Genomic DNA, 25,324 nt, shown 5'->3' on the forward strand with positions numbered 1-25,324 from the left:
AAATGGCTGTGCTTTCTAAAATATTTTACACCAAGTTAAACATTACTTTCAAATAACAAGACGATAAAAATTTGGTTATTGTAGACTTATTGAAGTGTTGGAATTATGGAACTGTCTCTACAGATGCTAACCCCTTTTAAATGTGTTTCAAAAGTTAAAAGTAAAACCTACTCATCACCCCATCATTCCTTCCTATGCTCAGAGAGGGGAGTCTGTCCTTAATTTAATTCCAATGTTCCCCATAAACCAGGTGACCCCCTATCCTTGACTTACATGCTGAGTGAGGTCCAGGGAAGAGATGCCCCCAAGGGTCCCAGAAGGACCAGGGCAGCCTGACCTCAGTCCCCGCACTTATAAGGAAAAGGCTGCCCCACATGCAAATGTGCCTTCAGGCTCCAGGGTAAAAGCTCCCCTGGGCTGTGGGGCTCACAGCTCCCTCCTCACACAGGGCTGAGGACTCTGGGGAAGGCAGGGCCTTGGTGTAGAAGAAGATGAGCCTGCTGGGTCTCCTCCTGTGCCTGGTGACAGCCCCCCAAGGTGAGGGTCTCAGATGTCAGGCATCATTTATGGGGGGATTGTGACTGCACGTGACTGACAGGGACTGGTGCCCCTTGTCCCCAGGTGTCCTGTCCCAGTTGCAGCTGCAGGAGTCGGGCCCAGGACTGGTGAAGCCCTCGCAGACCCTCTCCCTCACCTGCACTGTCTCCGGGGGCTCGGTCACCAGCAGTTACTACTGGAGCTGGATCCGCCAGAGCCCTGGGAAAGGGTTGCAGTGGATGGGGTACTGGACAGGAAGCACCAGCTATAACCCAGCCTTCCAGGGCCGCATCTCCATCACTGCTGACACGTCCAGGAACCAGTTCTCTTTAGAGCTGAGATCTGTGACCACCGAGGACACGGCCGTGTATTACTGTGCGAGACACAGTGAGGGGAGGTCAGTGGGAGCCAGACACAAACCTTCCTGAGGAAGTGGGGGGGCTGTCCTGCAGGGGAGCCTCAGGACACCATGGGACCCTCAGGACACCAGGGGGCACTCAGGAGACAGAAGTTAGAGCATCCAGCCCAGGAGCAGGTGCAGGTGGAGGTGCAGGTGCAGCCCTGGGCCCCTGTTGTCCTCTGGGGATTCCTCTTCCTCTGACACTTGCTCTTGGATCTTCTCCATAGTCACCACTTATAAATTATTCAAACCTGACAAGGTCCCATTTTCCATAGAACCTCCACAGGCTCCCAGCCTGAGCCAGACAACCACAGCCACCCTCAACCTTCCCCAGACTCACATCCATCCCTCAGGACACTTACCTTCATCACAAACCTACATCCCCCAAAATGCAGACTCACAAAATCCTGAACTCAGGTCCTAAATCCCCCCAAAACCATCCTCTGACAAGTCTCCAACCCCATCTACAAGTCAGGTATGGGTGGCAATTTCGGGGGATTCATCCCAAGAAAATATTCCCTCCACCTGTAGACCTGGGATACTAGACGGCAACTTACCTCCTAAAGTACAGCTGAGAGGCAGGTGTAGGATAGTTATTGACATTTCCATTCCCAGGATATCAATGGAGTTTAGGAAGAAATCACCATCCTGAGGCAACCGTGACATCCCCCTGAGCTTCCTCCCTCCACACAGGCCTGGGATCAGCCTTCTGAGGCTCAGACCCCAACCCCGGGCCTGGGCTCTGCTCTCGGATCCCCCCTCCTGAAGGTGCAGGGGTTGGAGCAGAGCACGTCCCTCAGCGTGTCTGCTGCCTGTGGATTATTGAGTCTGAGCCCCTTTCACTGTGTTCTCTCTGTTACTACAGAAAAGCTCTTCTGACAGTCGCTAAATTGGAAAGGAGATTCTGTCCAAGGCTCTTGCAATAAGGTCGTAGCCACAGGACAGACACAGGGCTCACCTGGATGCAGCAGAGACCCCTGGGCATTGACCGCCAAGGAGCAGCGGGAGGGGACAGTGGATGGAAAAAAGTCAGGGGGGCGTCCTGTGAACAGCAGGGTCCATAGTGCTCCTGCTGGAAGGGACCCTACAGGCAGCTGGATGAGAGGAGGGGCCTCTAAACCTCTGTCAGTCTTGGAGGAAAACGTGCCCGCAGGACCCCTGGGTGCTCAGGATCCACTGAGCTCATGTCCCACACAAGGAAGGGGGTTACAAGAATGTCTGTGTCCAGTTTTTATGTCCATACTCTGAAAATATACATTAATGTGCTTTTCTTGCATGCAGGTGCTACAAAACAGTTACCCAAATGGTATGGAAATGTAGAGCTGTCCCCTTTTTACAATAAACACCCTAAACGGTAATAATTGAACTTCGCAAAATACAGGCCATGGGATCAATTTCACTGCAATCGCCATGGCATTGACTGAATTTTAACTGCAAAGGTCTCCATCTCATACATGAGAAATTCACTTTAAATTCACACAATCGCACTGGTCATAGGTGTCCTGGCTTATATTTATTTCACTAATTATTTATTTCATTACTTTCTTTAAGGTTTTTCCTTAGTGTCTGCAGAGAAACTGGTCATAGGTGTCCTGGCTTATATTTATTTCACTAATTATTTATTTCATTACTTTCTTTAAGGTTTTTCCTTAGTGTTTGCAGAGAAACATCCTGTAAATGTCCTTGTGGTTGTTGGAAACCCAGAGGACCCCATCAGCTCCATGAATCTCTCTAACTTCCTAGTGTCTCTGGGTCCTCAGGATAGAAAAGCATCTTCTCAACACTCAGTCTTGTTGGTCTCCTTGAAGGTCAGGGAGCCAGAGATACCCAGGGCCAAGGACACCAACACACCAAGTACATGGAATCCCCTCTTACAAGACCTGCACCCTGAGGTCAATTTTCCAGGAAGGTGCTTGTCACCAGCCCTGAAGTCTGGATGACACCAGAATACAGACTTTCATTCATGCTCTTCTTAAATACATGGGGTATTGCGCCCCCGCTGGGCAGGTCCCATTCTGCCTTGGAATTGGATTATGGGAACAGTCGTGGGCAGTGTGGAGGAGCAGAGGTCAGATCCTGGGCTCACTAGGATCAGGTATGGTCTGTTGGGTTGAGTGAAAACTTATGATTCTGTATTTAGATAATTAAATCTTTCATGGCCATCCCAAGGCCACAGGACACTCTCACCCGCACAGAGGAACTGCCTTCTCTGTAGGTTAAACCCGGGGTCCCTATATAGTAGGAAGCCATGCAAATAGGGCACTTTCTATTCATAAAAGCCAGATCAGCCCCGACCCTGCAGCTCTGGGACAGGAGCCCAGCCCCAGGATCCCCAACAGTTCTCATTCCCTGATCAGGACTGAACACAGACCACACACCATGGGGCTTGGCTCAGCTGGGTTTTCCTTCTTGCTATTTTAAGAGGTAATTTATGGGGGACAAGAGACACCGAGTGTGTGAGTGGACATGAGTGAGAGAAACAGTGGATGTGTGAGAGTTTCCTGACCAGGACGTCTTTGAGTTTGCAGGTGTCCAGGGTGAGGTGCAGCTGGTGGAGTCTGGGGGAGCCGTGGTGAAGCCTGGGGGGTCTCTGAGACTCTCCTGTGCACCCTCTGGATTCACCTTCAGTAGCATCTGGATGAACTGGGTCCGCCAGGCTCCAGGGAAGGGGCTGGAGTGGGTCTCACGCATTAATACTGATGGAAGTAGCACATCCTATGCAGACTCTGTGAAGGGCCGATTCACCATCTCCAGAGACAACGCCAAGAACACGGTGTATCTGCAAATGAACAGCCTGAGAGCTGAGGACTCGGCCGTGTATTTCTGTAAAACACACAGTGAGGGGAGGTCAGTGTGAGCCAGACACAAACCTCCCTGAGGGAGACTGAGGACTGGGCTACAAGAGACTCTCAGGAAACTAAGGGTCGCTAAGGACCCAACAACTCTGTATTTCCACTTCAAAAGCATCTGCAGGTGGCGTTTTCGGCTGATTCCTCGGAGAGGTCTGGGCTTCCTCTCCACACAGCTGTCTCTCCAAGAGTCTCCCGCGAACAATGACTCTCTGGCTACCACTGAAGTCTCTGCATTTTAACAGGTTTTTACATTAGTAGCAATATCCTCACATGCAGCACAGCTGACGTTTCCTGTTTGTACAAAGAGAAATGCAGAGGGAGGGGTGAAGGTGAGGGTGGTGTAGATGGATCTTACTCTCAGTAGTTCCCACAACCAAGTGGAAATTATAAGTAAATTGGTGATCAACCACCGTGAATTACCACCTACAGACTCTACGAAGTGGAGCTTTTAAACCAAGGACTGGGGAGAGGAGCCACCTCATAACTGGGAGGATGTGCTGACAGGAGAAAGGGGTTGGCCCTGCTCCCACAGGCGGGACCCCGAGGTTACCGAGGGATTTCTCAGCTGCGGGGTCTTCCCCTGAGAGGTCTGAAGCCGTGACCTAAGATTGGGCCTCAGGCTATAGCACCAGTGCTGAGACTGGGCACCCACATAGCACCCAGCTGTGACATGCTGTAGGGTTAATGTCTCCCTGGGGACTGAAGGGTCTCGGTTTGAATTCCCGATCAAGGGATTTTGCCTGAGTTGCCGTCTCGATCCCAGGTCAGGGGTATCTGTGGGAGACAACCGATTGCTGTGTCTCATTCACATAGAAGTTTCCATCTCTCTCGCCCTCTCTCTCTTCCACTATCTCTGAAAAGCAATGGAGAAAATACCTTCAGGTGACTAATTATAAAAAAGAAAACACTGGAAGGAATATGAAGAACACTGGACGCAGCAGAGGATTTAATCAGCAATGTGAATGAGAAGGTAGAAAAAAACGTACAATCACAGAAGCAAAAAGATAAAGATTTAAAAAGGGACCTGAAGCTGGCGGCCCTGTGAGAAGCGGCAGAGGCCCCCGCTCCCAGCCACGGACTTGATTTACTCCTAAAATCCTACATAACCGGCTTGAAAAAACCAGAGAAACTTACCTGAGTGGACAGAGTGCGAGTGGGGAGCACTGAAGAGACATCAGGGAGTCCGGTAAGAGAGGGGGCCCTTGGAAGGCGGAGTCCCCCTGAAGCCTGTGCTGGGCTCCCAGCCTGAAGGCTTGGAGGCTGCAAAGCTCCGCAGACGGCATCCAAAACCGGGGATCCCACACCCAGAGTAACGAGGGGAAGGTGCGCCCCGCCACAGGAAAGAGGGTCCCAGGGGAGCAGTGAGGCCGCGAGGAGGGGATGGCCCCTTCCTAGGAAGCAAAGCCTCTAGGGGCGGCTGTGACCAGCGTCTGCTGCTCAGGGTGCCGACCATAGGGAAGGCTGTCCCAAAGGGTGTGGCACCCGAGTGGTAAGGGACCAGAGGACTGCGCTGAGCAGCCGCACACGGGGACCCTCTGCCTCCCTGTGGGGCATTGTGTTGAGCCCCAAAAGCGCAGAATCTGTGAGGTGCAGGGGAGGGGAGGAGCCCTCCCGCCCTGAGCTCCCGGTGCCAGGAGGCTGGGACCTTCGACCAGCCCTGAGGGTGTCCTCCCGCCCTGAGCTCCCGGTGCTGGGAGGCTGGGATCTGTGACCAGCCCTGAGGGTGTCCTCCCGCCCTGAGCTCCCGGTGCTGGGAGGCTGGGATCTGTGACCAGCCCTGAGGGTGTCCTCCTGCCCTGAGCTCCCGGTGCTGGGAGGCTGGGATCTGTCACCAGGCCTGAGGGTGTCCTCCCGCCCTGAGCTCCCGGTGCCAGGAGGCTGGGACCTTCGACCAGCCCTGAGTGTGTCCTCCCGCCCTGAGCTCCCGGTGGGAGAGGCTGGGATCTGTGACCAGACCTGAGGGTGTCCTCCCGCCCTGAACACCCGGTGCTGGGAGGCTGGGATCTGTCACCAGGCCTGAGGGTGTCCTCCCGCCCTGAGCTCCCGGTGCTGGGAGGCTGGGATCTGTCACCAGCCCTGAGGGGCCCCGTTGGTGGCCGTGAAGCCGCCCCAGCTTGGCTGAGACCAGCGGTGCAGGGAGCTGCTTGGAGCTGACTTTGGATCCCCTCCCGCTGGGGGCCTTGGTGCTCGGGCGGTGGGACTTTGCAGGGCGGACTCTCTCCCTGTGTGTCGCTTTGTGCGTTTGCAAGTTTGATCCCAGAACTGGCCCCCACCTTCCCAGCGTGCACTGGGGGACAGACCAGCGGAGGCTGCCATTGGGGTCTGCACAGTAGACGGGCTGAGGGGCGGGCCTGGTGCGACCAGCCAACCAGAGCTGAGCAGGGAGGGGCGGAGCCCGCAGGCCTCTCCTGCAGCCGGGAGCACCACCCCCAACTGGAAAGGGGCGCGTCCCACTCACTGAGGCCCCAGACACCCCCCCAGGGCACAGACCTGAGGGGGAAGGAAGAGCAGCTCACAGGAGGACTTTACAAGAATAAGACTCTCAGGGACTGTCCTTTGGGAGCTGGAGGAAACGCTGAAAACCCCTGCTGGGGGCTGGGCAGGCAAAGGGCTCACTGGAATGTTCTTTATTCAAACCCACTGAGCCCAGGCTGCTGGAACGGCCCAGACAGTAAAAGCAACAGATGGAAATCAATCTGAAGCTGCAGCAGGTCAGAGCCTGGGGAACTAGAATCAGAGGACAGGGGAGGGACTGAGGAGCTGGCAGTGGAGCAGAGTCTAACGCCCACACAGTGAGCGCCTGACAGCGACACCTCTAAGGGGAGTGACGCCCTGAGCTACACTAGCCACCCTGCACCCTGAAGACTCTACAGAAGACTCTGGAGCAAGACCAGGCAACTACAAGGCTGCAAAATAGCTGACCAGAGGAGGTAGTCCACGGAGAGCCTCAGATCAACCATCTACCTAAGGACACCAGAGCCAAACCTAGACAACTCTTCACATTGGGTGACACACAAGCACCTCCCAGGAGAACGGAAACCAGCCCACGAAACAGTGGCCCTCAGACAACAAGCTGCCCAGAAGAAACCCACCTGACTGACTGCCTTTTCTTTCTGCTGTTTTTTTCTTGTGTATGGTTTTGTGTTTTTTTGGTTTGGGGGATTTTTGTTTGTTTGTTTTTTGTTTGTGGGCTTGTTTATTTTTTCTCTTTTTTCCTTAGGAAGAAGAAAAAGGGGAGAAAACTTGTTTTTCCTTCTTTTTTAAATTTTATAATAATTTTTTTTCTACATTTTTTTAACTAAATTTTTTTTCTCCTTTTTATAAAAGAATTTTGTTTTGCTTTGCTTGTTTTTAGTTTTGTTTTGGTTATTTGCTTTGTTTTCTTGTATCCTTGCTTCTACTATCAAGACTTCCTTGATATCCCTGCTCAACGACTGGGACTTTATCATTATATCCAAGTGTACTGCTTCCCTCTATAGTTTCCCCCAAATCTCTTACTGGACTCCCTCCCTGCTGGGGCTATATCTCTCTCTCTCCTCTCAATCCACTGCCATAACGTTTTTCTTCTGTTTCTTTTTTCTTTTTCTACTTTTCTTTCATTCTTTCATTTTGCTCCCTTCTGTCATCCTGTCTGATTGTTAGTTTCTCTTATTATCCTTATTGTATTTTTGTTTTCTCATTTTCAACTACTATCTTATTTCTATTCTCTCCCTTAATTCTTTGCTGGCCCGTCTTTCAGAATATTTTCTCTGCTTCTGTTACCTCCCAGTAGCTTCTCTATTTTTTACATTTTAGTTTATTATTAGTTTCTAAATTTTCCCTAGTATCAACAACTATATAAATCTCTCTCTCTCTAAGCGTTACTTTTCTTTTTCTCCTTTTTTTTGTTTTTGTTAAGCTTTATTTTTCTTTCTTTTCTCTGTATGTGTGCGTGGGGCGGGGGGGGTGTTCTGTTCTCCCTTCACTCTCCCAGTTCTATTTTCACGTGAGTTGTTTCCATTGTTACTGTCAAGATATTTTGTAAAATACCTCGTTTCCTGGAATTTTAGTTGTGCATTGGCCTGCCTTGCCAGCACCTCTACAATAGCTTACATGACGAGTTGGGCCTGAGACACAGTTAGCCAACCTGAGAGAAGGGTCCTCCCAAGGACTGATCAACAACAATCTAGACCCAACCACAACAGGAGAACATAAAGAAACCACAAAAGGGGCACCCACAACAGGGTCACGACTAGAGCAAAGAGCTCAGAGGTATAAGGAAAACACACCTCTGGGCTCCACTGGACCCACAAGACAAAATCCCATCCCACAAGACTGGGGGTCAGCAAATATATCTAATATATAGATACAAACACTAAAACTTACCAAAATGGGGAGACAAAGAAACAAGACCCAAATTAAAGACAAGGAAACATCACCAGGAAAACACGTTGATGAGATGGAGTTAAGCAAGTTATCAGAAACGGACTTCAGAGTATTGATGATGAAGATGGTCAAGGAACTTAAGAAGACTCTAGATGATAAGATCGAGGACCTTAGTGAAAACATGAAAAAAGAATTAAAACCATAAATAAAACTCAGACAGAGATCAAGAATGCTGTATCTGATATCAAGAATGCACTGGAAGGAATTAAAAGCAGGCTCAATGAAGCAGAGGATAGAATAAGTGACTTAGAAGACAAGGTAGAAAAAATCACACAATCAGAGCAGCAAAAAGAAAAAACACTTAAAAAGCATGAGGACAGTCTAAGGGAGCTTTGGGACAACATTAACCAAAACAACATTCGCATTATAGGAGTGCCAGAGGGGGAGGAAAGAGAACAAGTGATAGAGAACTTGGTGGAGGAAATAATTATAGAAAACTTCCCTAGGCTGGTGAAGGGGAAAGCCACACAAGTTCAGGAAGCACAGAGGGTTCCAAACAAGAGGAACCCAAAGAGACCCACTCCAATACACATTGTAATTAAAATGGCAAATGTCAAGGACAAAGAGAAAATATTAAGGGCTGCAAGAGAGAGACAAGCAGTGACCTACAAGGGAACCCCCATAAGACTGACAGCTGACTTCTCAACAGAGACTCTTCAGGCCTGAAGGGAGTGGCATGAAGTTCTGCAAGTAATGAAAAGCAAGAACATGCTACCAAGATTGCTTTATCCAGCAAGGTTATCATTTAAATTTGAAGGTGAAATAAAAAGCTTCCCCGACAAAAAAAAAAAAAGGCTAAAGGAGTTCAGTTCCGCTAAACCAGCATTGCAAGAAATGCTAAAAGGACTGCTCTAAGAAAAAGAAGGAATAGTGAGAGAAAGGTACATCAGCATAAAGGGGGAAAATGGCATTAAATAAGTTGATATCAATAGTAACCTTAAATGTAAACGGAATAAACGGTCCAATCAAAAGACATAGGGTAGCTGAATGGATAAGAAAACAGGACCCAAATATATGCTGTCTAAAAGAGACCCACCTGAGAGCAAAAGACTCACACAGGCTAAAAGTGAAGGGTTGGAGTAAAACTATCCATGCAAATGGAAAGGAAAAGAAAGCTGGAGTAGCCATTCTTATTTCAGACAAAACAAACTTCAAAATAAAGACCATAACAAGAGACAAAGATGGTCACTACATATTATTAAGGGATCAATACTTCAGGAGGAAATAACCCTTATAAACATTTATGCGCCCAATGCAGGAGCACCTAAATATATAAAAAATTTCTTGGGGGACTTTAAGGGGGAGATTGACAGCAACACAGTCATAGTGGGGGACTTTAACACCCCACTGTCAGCATTGGACAGATCTTCAAGACAAAAAATCAACAGGGAAACGCAGACCTTAAATGACTCACTAGACCTAACTGATTTAATTGACATTTATAGAACATTTCACCCCAAAACAGCAGAATACACATGCTTCTCAAGTGCACATGGAACATTCTCAAAAATAGACCACATGTTAGGGCACAAGGCAAATCTCTACAAATATGAGAAGACTGAAATCATATCAAGCATCTTCTCAGATCACAATGCCATGAAACTAGAAATCAACCACTATAAAAAAACTCAAAAATATTCAAGCACATGGAGGCTAAATAGCATGTTATTAAACAATGAATGGGTTACCAAGGAGATCAAGGAAGAAATCAAACACTTCATGGAAAGTAACGAAAATGAACAAACAACCCAAAACCTATGGGACACAGCGAAAGCAGTCCTGAGAGGGAAGTTCATAGCATTACAGGCCTATCTCAAGAAACAAGAAAAAGATCTAATGAACCATCTAACACAACAACTAAAAGAACTAGAATGAGAACAGCAAGAAAAGCCCCGAGGAAGTAGAAGGAAGGAAATAATAAAAATCAGAGCAGAAATTAATGACATAGAGACTAAAAAAACAATACAAAAAATCAATGAAACCAAGAGCTGGTTCTTTGAAAAGGTAAATAAGATTGATGCACCTTTAGCCAGACTCACTAAGAAACAAAGAGAGAGGACCCAAATAAATAAAATCAGATGAAAGAGGCAATATAACAACTGACCCAACAGAAATACTAAGGATTGTAAGAAAATATTATGAGCAACTGTATGCCAACAAATTGGACAACATGGGGGAAATGGACAAATTCCTAGAAGCATCCAAACTTCCAAAGCTGAATCAAGAAGAGGCAGCAAACCTGAATAGGCCAATAACAACTAATGAAATTAAAGCAGTAATCAAAAAGCTCCCAGCAAACAAAAGTCTTGGACCAGATGGATTTATACAGGCGAGTTTTACCAAACATTCAAAGAAGAATTAACACCTATTCTATTCAAACCAGTCCAGAAAATTCAAGAGGAGGGAAAACTCCCAAACTCTTTTTAGGAGGCCAGCATCACCCTAATCCCAGAGCCAGATAAAAACACTATAAAAAAGGAAATTACAGGCCAATATCCCTGATGAACATAGATGCTAAAATCCTCACTAAGATACTAGCAAACTGGATCCAGCAATACATGAAAAAGATCCTACATCATGACCAAGTGGGATTTATTCAGGGGATGCAAGGCTGGTACAACATCCGCAAATCAATAAATGTGATACATCACATAAACAAAATGAAGGACAAAAATCACATGATCATCTCACTAGACGCAGAAAAAGCATTCGACAAAATCCAGCACCCGTTTCTGATAATGGATGGGGCGCATATGTCAGGGTGGGAGCACTGACTACAGGCCGTCCCTCCAGAGCCGCACGTCCATCTCCAGAGACACGTCCAAGAACCAGTTCTCCCTGCAGCTGAGCCCTGTGACCCCCGAGGACTCGGCCGTGTATTACTGTGCGAGGGACACAGTGAGGGAAGGTCAGGGTGAGCCAGACACAAGCCTCCCTGACGGAGGGGCTGCGGCCACCAGGGTGCTCAGGGGCCCTGGACACAAGGACCCTCCAGGAGCAGGTGCAGTGGGCGGTCTGGGCTGTTTCCTGGGTGGTTTCCTCTTCAGGCCACAGTCTCCCTCAGGAACCTCTGTGGATTCCTGATTCTGCGCTTTCCTCTGAGGTCTCTCAGAAATGTCAGTTGGAACCAGAGACGACTTTCTCACCTGACAACAGGCAGAGAGTGTTTGTCAGACACTCTTGTCCCCCAATGACAATTAGTCATCACATCTTCTGACCCCCGTCACCTAAACCTAACTGGAGGCTCTGCTGCCTCCACAGAGCAGCTCAGCTCCTCACAGCTCAGGGTCCCAGCCAACCCGCAGGACACGGGAGCCGGGACAGCGGACGTCTGAGGCTCTCCCACAGCAGAGGCCAGTGTGAGAGCCCACAGGCGACCCCATCTCAGTGCTGAAGAGAGTGGAGCTTTTCACAGACGCTCAGGCGCCAGACAAGGTCGCCCCTCCCCACGTCCCTCAGCCTGGTGCAGGGGCCCAGCCAGAGCACCTCGGAAACAAATTACATGAGAAGACCCAGACGGGGAAGGAATGTGTGGAGCCCCCCCGCGCACGCAGTGACCGCGTGCTGGCCGTCCCTGCGCCCCATAGTGCAGTGAGGTTCCCTCTGCAGGACAGTGAATGGCTGTGGGGCCCGTCTGGCTCTGTGTCGGAGACTCCGCGGCACCTGTGTGCACAGCAGGCACTCGGGCACGTCCGAGTGAGCGGTGTCTGTCCCTGCCTGCGCGTCCAGTGCTGCTCTAGTGTCTCCAGTGCCATCTCTATTCATATCAGGGCATCCTGAGGTTGGGTCACAGAGGCTGACCCAGATCCTGCCTCCAGGACCTGAGCTGAGAGGAGTCTGACACTCATCCCATGTGTCGCTCTCGCTCCACCATGGGCTCCCCTCCAGCCATTGAAAGAGAAGCCACCTGCCCACCCGGGCGTGGCTCAGTGGTTGAGCATCGACCTAGAATCCAGGGGATCAGGGTTCGATTCCCGGTCAGGGCACATGCCTGGGTTGCGGACTGCAGCGGATCAATGACTCTCTCATCATTGATATTTCTACCTCTCTCTCTCCCTCTCCCTTCCCCTCTCTGAAATCAATAAAGATATATTTAAAAAAGAAAGAAAGAAAGAAAGAAAGAAAGAAAGAAAGAAAGGAAGAAAGAGAGAGAGAGAGAGAGAGAGAGAGAGAGAGAGAGAGAGAGAGAGAGAGAAAGAGAGAAAGAAAGAAAGAAAGAAAGAAAGAAAGAAAGAAAGAAAGAAAGAAAGAAAGAAAGAAAGAAAGAAAGAAAGAAAGAAAGAAAGAAAGAAAGAAAGAAAGAAAGAAAGAAAGAAAGGAAGAAAGAGAAGCCGCCTCCCAGGGAGAGGGAGAGGTCACTCCTGACCAGGAAAGACCTCTAACTCATGGGTGTGCTACTGCTACTGGCAAGTGTCTGTTATAACTACTCCCCAATAGGATGTTGTCTGATTCCTGACATGAGATTCCAGGGGAGGGATTCTAGGGCCATTGAACTAGGAGAAGCTGGAGGACAGGAGGTGCACAAGAAAAACAAGACCATGGATCCTGTCATCAGGGTCACTGAGATTTCCCACATCCCTCAGATTTCTTGTGTCACTTCATAGTGGTTCTGGGACCAACAGAGACTTCAGTTGTACCTCCCAGGTCTCAGTGAACCTGACTCACCTTAGCTGACCTACGACCATCTCACGGGTGATACACAACCTTCTCCACTGTAGTGAGGACTCTGGGGCCACAGGTGGATACAGCCCTGAAGGGTGAGTAACACTGAAATACGGGGGTTCATTGGCTGCTCTCATTACATACAAGGGTTCTGCAGCCTCACTGGGTAGGTCTTGCACTGACCTGAAGTTCGTTCAGAGGAGCAGTGGGGGTCAGAGGAGAGGATGAGGGCCCTGATGCTGGGTCAGTGTAACCAGATTGGGCTCCTCCACAAGCCCCAAACCTCCTATGATTCTGTATTTAGTGAGTGAAATGTTCCCATGGTTAGCAAATATCCTAGAACCCTCTCACCTGCACTGAGGCACTGACTCTGTAGTTTCACCCCAAAGCTCTCTATATAGCAGGAGGACATGCAAATAGGGCCCCCTCTGCTCATAAAAACCAGCCCAGCCCCGACCCTGCAGCTCTGGGACAGGAGCCCAGCCCCGGGATCCCTGGCTGTTCTCATTCCCTGATCAGGACTGAACACAGACCACTCACCATGGGGCTTGGGCTCAGCTGGGTTTTCCTTGTTGCTATTTTAAGAGGTAATTTATGGAGAACAAGAGACACTGAGAGTGTGAATGGACATGAGTGAGAGAAATAGTGGACGTGTGAGAGTTTCCTGACCAGGACGTTTTTGTGTTTGCAGGTGTCCAGGGTGAGGTGCAGCTGGTGGAGTCTGGGGGAGCCGTGGTGAAGCCTGGGGGGTCTCTGAGACTCTCCTGTGCCGCCTCTGGATTCACCTTCAGTAGCTACTGGATGAGCTGGGTCCGCCAGGCTCCAGGGAAGGGGCTGGAGTGGGTCTCGTACATTAATACTGATGGAAGTAGCACATACTATGCAGCCTCTGTGAAGGGCCGATTCACCATCTCCAGAGACAACGCCAAGAACACGCTGTATCTGCAGATGAACAGCCTGAAATCTGAGGATTCAGCCGTGTATTTCTGTGCAAGAGACACAGTGAGGGGGGGTCAGTGTGAGCCCAGACACAAACCTCCCTGCAGGAGGGACTGAGGCCACCAGGGTGCTCAGGGGCCTTAACACAAGGACCCTCCCAGGAGCAGGTGCAGTGGGCAGTTTGGGCTGTTTCCTGGTTGGTTTCCTCTTCAGGTCACAGTTTCCCTCAGGGAACCCTGTGGATTCCTGATTCTGCGCTTTCCCCTGAGGTCTGTCATTTAGAAATGTCTGTTGTAAACAGAGACCACTTTCTCACATGGACAACAGGCAGAATGTCTTTTGCATGCACTTTTTTCCCCAAATGACAATTAATCGTGAAATCTTCTGAACACCATCACCTAAATCTAACAGGAGGCTCTGCTGACTCTACAGAGCAGCTCAGGCCCACACAGCTCACGGTCCCAACTATCCAGCAGCAGGACACCTGGGTTCTGGACAGCGGGCACCTGAAGGGTGTGAACAGAAAGCTAGAGAAGAAACAGCCCGGTGGTGACACTCACTGACTTGTCATCATTCTCACAACACCAAGAGTAGGTGACACCAAGCAAAGGGAGAGGGACCCAGGATAACATGGTGCAAATGTCCAGGTTTAGGACAAACACACAACCAAGGGATTGGGATGTTTATCACGTACAGAGTTGAAATCTCTGGGAAGCAGAGGAAACGCCCTTCAGCAAGTCAGAGGGCATCTCGTGGAGCCAGGAGGGGAGCCTGGCTCATGGCTTTGATCTTGGCGAGGTGGTGGGGAGGGAGCAAATCTAATCCCAGGGTCTGGTGTGGTTTCAATCTCCCCAGGACATCTACAGAGGAGACCCCACTTTTCCTATGAGATTCCCATGTCGGGCAGACTGAGAAGAGGCAGGAATGAGCCATCAGTTGTCAGCAGTACATGAGAAGGAAAATAGAGTCTGGCTACAAATTTCTCTAAACAAATACAAAAAATGAGCAGAACTAGAGATATTGGCTCATGTGTGCACAAAAGACGGTCTACAGAAAATGAGAAACATGATAAAAATAAGCAAATGATGAGGATGGTGATGATGGAGATGATGATGATGGTGATTATGATGGTGATGGTGATAATGATGATGATGATGGTGATCATGACGATGATGATGATGGTGATGATGATGGTGATGATGGTGATGATGATGATGGTGATGGGCTGAGACACGGGCCCTGGTCAATGAAGTGATGACCCCTCTTGCAGACACACCATCACCATTGCTCCTAGAGATGGGTGCCCCTTATTCCCTCTAAGAGTTGAGAGATTCATAAATGGGACCCCAATGAATTATGCAGCTGAGTGACCCATGGAGACACAATGTGAGTAATGACCAAAATGTGATCAAGTGCTAATCCCTTGGACCTCTGAACTTGTCACCTTGTAGACAGAGACACTGTGAGGATGTGCCTGTAGGTCACAGGGGATCCCCTTCCCACCAGTTTGCAATGACAGGTTCCTTATGTCTCTGGATCCCTGCCTGCAGCATCGGTAACGTCTCTAATCTAAGCAGCTCCTGTTCACAGTTACTCAGGGATTTCCTGGGATGATATAAGCTGTCTCCATCCTGCCCTGGGCTTCCTTCTGGGTCTTCACTGGAAGAGACTCTAAACCCATATGTCCAGTAACACTCTGTCCATGAGAATCAGGCATATTTCTGTCGTGTGATCAAAACAAGTCCAGCATCCTCCCCTCACCCAGCTCCAAAGTCATGTCCAGATCTATGGGCAGTTTCCCAGCAGCCTCCACTCTGGTGCCAGAACCTGCTCCAGTCCCTGTGGCTGCTGCAGAGAATCAGCATGGACAGTGGGGCTCAGCATTACCTTGGGAGTTCTCTGTAAAAGACCCGAAATAAGATCCATTCAAGAAAATATTTTAAAATTGGCCCTTGTTAAAATGACACCCATTTTCTCACTAAAGACTCCATTGAGCAACTGAAAAGACAATCATAAATATAAAGAATATATTTCCAAATCCCGTGTCTGGTGGGTGAATGTGGTCATTACACCCTAAGGACTTTGTATGTTATGGGGAAGAGACCAGCATCCTGTGAGCACAGTGACCATCCCCAGGGGCAGGACAGAGGGAGGCTGGGAGGGAGGGTCACCTGGCAGGGTTGAAGTTCCCTTTCCTGTGAGAAGATCTATGAGAGGAATTCTCCCCATTTCCCTCACTCTGAACCCCGACATCACTGACATCACTAGACTGAATAATCAGGTCCGTCTCCTTCTATAATCATTTCAACACATGTTATTCTGAGCTGCACACATTCATAGTCACTGTTTTCATTTGTCTCTTCTCCACCTGAAACCAGGACCAATTCTGACGTAACGAGTTGGGGGTCTCTGCCATCGGCCGTGGGCTTGCATAACGGAAGAGTTTGCACAGGAAGCTCTGGACACGACAGAATTTCCAACAGCAAGAAGCAGAATCTCCCTCCTGCCTGTGCCTGGGAGGGAGCTTCTCAGATCAAAGGAACCTCATAAATTAATACTGAAGACATTGATAATGGATGTCCTTTATCTTTTACATTGCCATAAACCTAAAAGTTGTATGAAAATATGAAATAAAAACTTGGACATTATAAATATACTACTGTTGTGTTTCAGAAACGGCCTCAACAAATGCTAATCCCTCTAAAATCTGTCTGAAAGATGCAGGAGAAGTTAAAGGTGTGACCTGCTCATCTAGTCCACACTTTCTTCTTGTGCTCACAGAGGGGACTCTGTCTTTAATCTAATGCAATGTGCCCCAGGTGACCCCCTATCCCTGACTTACATGCTGAGTGAAGTCCAAGGAAGAGATGCCCCCAAGGGTCCCAGAATGACCAGAGCAGCCAGACCCCAGCCCCTCCACTTATAACGAAACGGCTGCCCCACATGCAACCTCTGGACTTCATTCCTTCCTGTCGCTCTCTCAGGAACCTCCCCTGTGCGCCTTTATCAGGCCCTTTTCTGTGATCATTCCTATTGGATTATATTTCATGTTAAATTTTCTGGGAGCCTAATCCCATTAGCCATACTAGTTAAACTATCAAGTAATCAACATTGTAAAGTCCAATTTCATCCATTAATATTCAGACTGAGCCTGCAGCCCCAGGCAAGGAAGGCTGCTCAGCAGGGTCAGAGGACAGGAGGTCAGGAGGTCAGAGCTCAGTGACCAGAAGTGGTCCATCCAATGCTGCTCTAGTGTCTCCGGTGCCATCTCCCTTCATATCTGGTCTTCCTGAGGTTGGGCCCCAGAGGCTGACCCAGCTCCTACCTCCAGGACCTGAGCTGATGGGGATCTGACATCCCACCCTCCTGTCACCATGGCCCCACCATGTGCACCCCTCCAGCCATTGAAAGGGAAGCCACCTAATTCAGGCCCCTCCTCCCAGGGAGAGGGAGAGGTCACTCCTGACCAGCTCGGACCCTGTTACTCATGGGTGTGCTATTGTAGCTGGACCTCATCTATCATAACCACTCCCCAAGAGGCTGATGTCTGATTGCTGACTTGATATCCCGTGGGAGGGCCTCTAGGGCCAGTGAATTTGGGGATTATTAGGGGACATGAGCGGCACCAAGGAATCAAGAGCATGGGTCCTGTCATCCTGTGCCACTCAGATTCCCCACGCCACTCAGATATCCTGTGTCACTTGATAGTGATCTGGAAACAACAGAGACTTCAGTTGTACCTCCCAGATCTCAGTGAACCTGACTCACCTTAGCTGCCCTAGGACCACCTCACAGGTGAAGCACAACCTTCTCCATGGCAGTGAGGACTCTGGGGCCACAGGTGGATACAGACCTGAAGTGTAAGTAACACAAGAATACAGGGGCTCATTGAGGCTCTCAACACAGACAAGGGGTTCTGCAGACTCACTGGGTAGGCCTTGCTCCATCCTGAAGTTGGTTCAGAGGAGCAGTGGGAGCTTTGGGCTGTTTCCTGGCTGGTTTCCTCTTCAGGTCACAGTTTCCTCAGGGAACTCTCTGGATTCCTGATTCTGTGCTTTTCTCTGAGGTCTGTCAGTTAGAACAGCCTGTTGTAACCAGAGAACTTTCTCACATGGACAACAGGCAGAGAGACTTTTTCTGACACTATTGGACTCAAATGACTATTAATCATCAAATCTGACCACCGTCACCTAAATCCAACAGGGAGCTCTGCTGACTCCACAGCTCTGCACACCTCAGGGTCCCAGCCAGGCAGCAGCTGGACACGTGGGGGCTGGACAGCTGGCACCAGAGACATGTGACCCCAAAGCTAGAGAAGAAAGAGCATGGAGGCTACGGTCATTGACTTGGCATCATGCTCACACCACCAAGAGTAGGTGACACCAGGAGAGGCAGAGGGACCCACCCTCCTGGGGAGTGGTTGTCTAGGCTGATGACGTCACACACACAGAGGGATGAGTCAAAGGTTGATCAGTTCATGAGGGTGCTGCTGAGAGAGTACAGGCTGTTCAGAAGGTCGGAAATGGTTGGACCCTGCAGGTGAGGACACTGGCTCTAGTTTTCACTGTGGGTGAGGAGTGGGGACAGCGAGGGTCCTGCTCACAGACCCTCACGCTGACCTGCTCCTTCTCTGGGTTCTCCCTGAGCACAACTGGTGTGGGTGTCGGCTGGATCCGGCAGCCCCCGGGAGGCCCTGGCGTGGCTGGCACATGTGTGGTGGGAGAATGACCCGCAATATAGCCCATCTCTGAAGGGCAGACTCACAGTCTCCAAGGACACCTCCAGAGCCAGGTGGTTCTCACCATGACCAGCGTGGACCCTGCAGACACAGCCACGTGTTACTGTGCAAGGCTGGCTCAGAGGCACAGCCCGGGGGCCTCCTGGACAAGAACCTGGGGTCTCAGCGGGGCCCCCGAGTCCAAGGAACAGGAAAGGGGGATGGCATTTCCTTCCAGGCTCTGCGGGTCCTGCCCCCTCCTGCAGCCTCGGAGCCCCACTTCCTTCTCTCCTCCCCCAGGAGACCCAGGGCCCTGTGGGTGGTGCAGACACATGAGGGGCTGAATTCTGTTTCATGAATGTTCCCCTGACACGGTCAGTACATAGGGCGGCAGTGTCACCCACCGGGTGTCACAGCCTCATGGGACCCTGTCCCTCCCCTGAGAGAACTCAAACACTCAGTCCACCTGAGTTCAAAGATGGGGTGTCATGTTCGAGGAGCCCCAGCAGATAAGGGAGCTGGGGGAGCTCAAGGACCTCAGAATGAGCTCCTCCTGCTGTGCAGACGGACACAGAGGCCCAGGAGCCCCGGGAGGGGAGCAGCTTATGAAAGGGGGACCCACAGGGACGCTGTCCTCGCCGGGGAGTGTGCTGGGTGGCCCTGCACAAATGCACCTTGAGGGACCGACACGGGAGCCGTGACTGACAAACCCCGTTCCCAGGACTTCCCTGGGGCCCAGAGAACCCAGGAGGAGCCTCGGTAACGACTCGCCCAGACCTGGAAAGGGAGCCGCCAGCTCTGACTCCAGAAGCACCTGCATCCAGTCTGACCAGCGATCGGGCAGAAAGGCAGCGAAGCCTCTCTCATGAGGTCTCAGGGTCGAGTAGGTGTGAAAAGAGAATCGTTGGGTTTTATGAAAACCCTCCCAGGACTAAGAATCACTGGAGTCTGCAAATTACTAAACATGCAGAGAAAGAGAGAACTGGCCTGGTAGAGACCATGAGTGAGCCGGTGAGTCCACGGACCCAGAATCACAAGATTTTCAGGAAAGGTGCAAATCACGAAATGTGTCACAGGAAACAGTGATCATGACAATGAAAGTTTGGTGGAAAACCTAGATTTCTAGAAGAAAAGCAAACTAAAAATCAGAATTAATGAAAATTTAAAGGGTTATTGGCCTAAACGACATTAAAGAGAGTGAGGCAAAGATCCTGCAATGTCCTCACTCCAACAGGACTGTCTCCAGGACGGATGGGACGTCCCCAAACATAAATGCAAAAACCCTCAACAATGCCCGAGGAACCGTGACAGCACATTGGGAGGATGGTTTCCCTGGTCCAGTCGGGCTCGGTCCCGGAATGCAGGGACGGCTCACCTAGGGAACCAGGAACCGGGCCGCACCTCCTGCCCAGAATGAACCACAAACTGCACCCTCAGGTTCCTGGTACAGAGACAAGAGGTGGGCGCGTAGGTAACCGGGGTACCTGCTGCCTCCCAAACCACATCACATTACACCTAAAACAGAGCAACCGGCACTCAGAGCCTCCTGAGGTCTAGCTGCACAGAGCCCTGCAACCAGGGGACTGAGAAGGAAGGAGACCAGGAGGAGGCGGAGACGCGGGCAGATCAGGGCTGAGTCACAGACAAGGCCTCGGGCCCAGAACCGGTGCCTTGGTTTAAAACCGGGAGCAATAGCTCGGCGTGGACGTTACCCAGAGGGGCACAGGGTCCCAGCCCCACAACAGGACCCCCGCCCAGGGTTCCAGGGTCGGGAAGGAACGTCCCCACGACTTTGGGCTGGGAAAACCAAGGGGACTGTCACTGAGTGAGGGGAGGGAGGTCCTCTTAAAGGGCCTCAGGGGACTCACTCAGACCCGTCCCTCTGAGCCCAGGGCCAGGCAGCAGCCTGAAAGGAGCCTGGGACGTTCGGGGAGGAAGTAACTGCCTGAATTCGGGGCCAGAGGAGGACGGGCAGCTTTCTCCCAGGCAGAAGAGCTCAGAGGCCCCGGCTCCTTTGGGGAGTCCTCCCCACACAGTCAGCAGGCAGGAGCCAGGCTTGAATCTCCAGCACCTGGCTCACTCCTTTGGCCCCACCCAGGTGACTCCCTGAGCACCTGCTCCTCCCACCTGCAGGCTCCTCCAGGCCATTTCCAGGGGCTTTTCTATGCAAGTGGCCTCTCTCCCCTCATCCTGGGGACTTTCCTAAAATCTCTGAAACAAGCAGCAGCATGTTCCATGCACCTTGATAAGTGGCCCCAGGCCGGGCACTAGGGGCAGCTGCATTGGTTCATATCCTGGCCTCAACTGGACACCTCCAAGCCCAGCACAACCACCAGTCATCTAGGGACTGCTGTGTAGCTCATGCTGGGTGGCCCTGGGCAAGGCACAGACACAGGCTGACTTTGCACCTCCCGGGAGGCCCCAGAGACAGTGCACCGGGTGCTCAGACTCGACCACGCTGGATCACAGCCCTGCCACATCCACGAGTGACACTCAAGGGGCGCACTTGGTGATCACCAAAGCTCCACTGAAGTAATCCTGCTCCATGGGGGTGTCTCCAGTGCAGCAGCTGGCCCTCACACCCGGTTGGCCTGGGGGTCAGTTCCTCCCAGTGACACCAACAGCAACCAAGGCTCAACTACAGCAGGACAGTGCACATGGCCCACACAGGGGAGCACCTAGAAGGCCCAGCTCAGGGGACTGGGGAGGCTGAGCCACTGGGCCCTACAGGACACCTACTGCACACAGCCACTCTACCAATTCCAGGAGACACAGCAGCTCTACTTAATACATAGAAACAAATACGCAGAAGCAGCCAAAATGTGGAGGCAAAGAAACATGTCACAAAGGAAAGAACAGAAGAAATCTCCAGAAGAGGAACTAAATGAGATAGAGCCAAGCAAGCCCTGGAGAGAGTTCAGAACAGTGGTTATAAGGATGCTCCGGGGCCTCAGTGAGACCATTAAGGAAACTAGTGAGACCATCGGTCACATAATAAAGCACCAGTCACAAGGGAAGGCCACAGGACTGAGAGGAAGAATAATTTACAGGAATCGAGACCAGAGCAGAGGACACTGAGAATCCCATCAGCAATTTGGAACATGAGGAACCAGAAAACACCACCCAGAAGAGCAAGAAGAACAAATCCAGGAACGCGAAGGTGGTAGGAGGGGTCTCGGGGACAACTACAAGGGGTCCTACCTTCCCCTGTAACACTGTGTGAGGGACACAGTGAGGGGAGGTCAGAGTGAGCCATACACAAGCCTCCCTGAGGGAGTGAGGGGGGCTGGGGTGCAAGAGGTTTGAGGACACCAGAGGGCGCTCAGGGGACAGAGATCAGAGCACCCAGCCCAGGAGCAGGTGCAGGGGAGGTGAAGTCCTGGGTCCCTGCTGACTCAGCAGCTTCCTCGGCTTCTGAATTTTGCTCCTCGATCTTGTCCAGAGCCATGGTCGGGACACAGAACAGAAGACTCAGCACCAAACTGCTGGTCAATCTCAAAGAAGGTGACAGGCCTTGGGGGCCATAGTCCCAGCTCCCTGCACACAGTGACAATGCCGTGGGCTCTCCGCACACCAGGAGGGCCTCCCACCCTTAGTGGCTTCAGACAATGAGTGTGATAATGCCACAGTCACCAGGGGACAAGAGGACCCTCAGTTCCGACATAATCGAGGACTCGGGAGGTCTGGACAGGACCATCAACCAGGAGAAATGACCTCAGAGAGCAGGACAGGGGACTGGCTCAGGTTGTGTTGTGTCAGCGAGTGAGGGCTGGTGGGGTCCCTGTGTGGAGCAGGGGCAACCAGAGATGGTTCCCCCTCTAGTCTGTCTCCCTCTGCACAGCCTCCTGACAGCCTTGTCCCCACGGACCACCTGCAACCTCTGGACTTAATTCCCTCCGGTAGCTCTCAGGAACCTCCCCTGTGCGTCTCTATCACGCCCTTTTCTGTGATCATTTCCATTTGATTATATCTCATGTTAAATTTTCTAGGAGCCTAATCTAATGAAAAATACTGGCTATATTCTCAAGTAATTAACACTCTAAAGTATAAATTAATGCATTAACATGCAGACTGAGCGTGCAACCCCAAGCAAGAAAGGCTGCTCTGCCAGGTCAGAGGTCAGGAGTTCAGAGCTCAGTGACCCGAGGTGGTCCGTCCAATGCTGCTCCAGTGTCTGAAGTGCCATCTCCATTCATAACTGAGCTTCCTGAGGTTGGGCCCCACAGGCTGACCCAGCTTCTCCCTCCAGGACCTGAGCTGATGGGGATCTGACAGGACACCCACTTGTCACCATAGTCCCACCATGGGCTCCCCTCCAGCCATTGAAAGGGGAGCCACCTAATTCAGGCCCCGCCTCCCAGGGAGAGAGAGAGGGAGAGGTCACTCCTAACCAGCTCGGACCCTGTTACTCATGGGTGTGCTATTGCTACTGGCTAGTGTCTGTTATAACTACTCCCCAATAGGATGTTGTCTGATTCCTGACATGAGATCCCAGGGGAGGGATTCTAAGGCCAGTGAACTTGGGGATTGTTGAGGGACAGAAGGTGGACAATGGTATCAAAAGCATGGGTCCTGTTATCCTGTGTCACTCAGATTCCCCTCATCACTCAGATTTCTTCTGTCACTTGATAGTGGCCCAGAGCCCAACAGAGACTTCAGTTGTACCTCCCAGACCTCAGTGAACCTGACTCACCTTAGCTGACCTAGGACCACCTCACAGGTGATGCACAACCTTCTCCATTGTAGTGAGGACTCTGGGGCCACAGCTGGATACAATCCCGAAGGGTGGGTAACACTGGAATATAGGGGTTCATTGAGGCTCTCAACACATACAAGGAGTTCTGCTCTCTCACGGGGCAGGTGCAGCTGTGTCAGGAGTAGTTTCAGGGGAGCAATGGGAACCAGTGGGAGGATCAGAGCCTTGAGGCTGTGTCACTGTTACCAGATGTGGTCTCAGCAACAAACCCCAAACCTCCTATAATTCTGTATTTAGTGGGTAAAAAGCTACCAGGGCAACCAAATGCCCTAGAAACTTGTCACCTGCACTGAGTTACTGACTTATCTGTAGGTTCCCCCCTGAGCTCTCTATATAGCAGGAGGACATGCAAATAAGGCCCTTGTGGCCATAAAAACCAGCCAGGCCCGACCCTGCAGCTCTGGGACAGGAGCCCAGCCCCGGGATCCCCAGCTGTTCTCATTCCCTGATCAGGACTGAACACAGACCACTCACCATGGGGCTTGGGCTCAGCTGGGTTTTCCTTGTTACTATTTTAAGAGGTAATTTATGGAGAACAAGAGACACTGAGTGTGTGAGTGGACATGAGTGAGAGAAACAGTGGACATGTAAGAGTTTCCTGACCAGGACGTCTTTGTGTTTGTAGGTGTCCAGGGTGAGGTGCAGCTGGTGGATGTCTGGGGGAGCCGTGGTGAAGCCTGGGGGGTCTCTGAGACTCTCCTGTGCAGCCCCTGGATTCACCTTAAGTAGCTGGGAAATGAGCCGGGTCCGCCAGGCTCCAGGGAAGGGGCTGGAGTGGGTCTCATACATTAGTTTTGGTGGTGGTAGCACATACTATGCAGACTCTGTGAAGGGCGGATTCACCATCTCCAGAGACAACGCCAAGAACACGCTGGATCTGCTAATGAACAGCCTGAAATCTGAGGACTCGGCCGTGTATTTCTGTGCGAGACACAGTGAGGGGAGGTCAGTGTGAGCCAGACACAAACCTCCCTGCAGGAGGCAGGAGGCTGGGCTGCAGGGGTCCTCCAGGACACCAGGGGGCGCTCAGGACTTCCAGGGACACTCAAGACCCCCAGGGACACTCAGAACAACAGCGGGGAGGGAGGGTTCAGGGTCCACTAAAAAGAATCCAACCCCAGAAGCAGGTGCCATGAGAGGGGAAAGACGGGTCTCCTTTCCAAGTTTGTTTCCTCTTCATAATAAAAAATAAAACACTGAATCTGCAGGAGCTCCGTTTATCCCTCTGCCATGGACACGCCGTTGCCTGGATCCCGGCGTGAAAGAGCAGGGTGTTCAAACTCTGCCGTGATGGGCACCGGCAGGAGCCCAGTGCCTGGGTAACAGGCAGACCCTGCGGCGTCCCCCAGCTTGCGGGCGCCTGCAGTGCGTCAGGTCCACTCCCCCGTCCACTGCCTCCATTCCCTGTCACTGCCTCACCCCACAGCCGCTGCTGCGTTCCCTCCGATCCCAGCCTTGTGCTGGGCCCTGGGAGGGGGAGCCAAGGCCGGGGCTCTCGCAGTTCCCTCTGGCTGGGTGTCCCGAGCCTCGCTCAAGCCTGAGAGGAAGACCAAGCCACGCCCGGCCAGGGAGGAGGTATAGAGGAGCCGGAGGGAGTACTCTCACCAGGAATTCGTTTTGGGAAGAAAGTGGAGATCTCTTCTTAGTCACCCACTCTCAGTGGTCCCCGTGGGGCTCAGGGTCACCCAGAGACCTGTGGAGAACTCGGACTCTTGCTTCTGTCTCCATCCCCCCAGCTTCACGCTGTGGTCGGGAGACTCCAGGAGTACTGAGCTCAGAAAGGAGATGACGGGTTGCCAGCAGCTCGCCACGAGACGCATCACCCTAGGGTGTGCAGGCCTGTTCCGCGTCCTGGTCTGATGCCATATAGCACTAGTCACAGGATTTCTTCATTCAGGGAAACGGCTTGTCCCGAGGAGAACGAATGGCAGAGAACCAATGTGCCAGTTTCCAAATGACACACCAAGATGAGCCTCCAAAGGTACGTGTAATAAGCAAAAAAGTGTCATGTGATGTGCATGTCATTGGTGACGTGT

The 25,324-nt window shown here is 51.2% G+C and overlaps 1 gene segment (V, D, J or C); it reads left to right on the top strand.

The window, feature by feature from the left end:
• Positions 1-491: 491 nt before the first annotated feature.
• The window catches only part of LOC107543937 (Ig mu chain C region secreted form-like), a 49,891-nt gene continuing 25,058 nt past the window's right edge, over positions 492-25,324 (top strand). The window contains 2 exon segments of the C gene segment in view: positions 492-537; positions 622-934. Coding sequence covers positions 492-537; positions 622-934 — 359 coding nt within the window.

The sequence above is a fragment of the Miniopterus natalensis genome, chromosome 1, assembly GCF_054644295.1.
Source record: "Miniopterus natalensis isolate mMinNat1 chromosome 1, mMinNat1.hap1, whole genome shotgun sequence".
NCBI lineage: Eukaryota > Metazoa > Chordata > Mammalia > Chiroptera > Miniopteridae > Miniopterus > Miniopterus natalensis.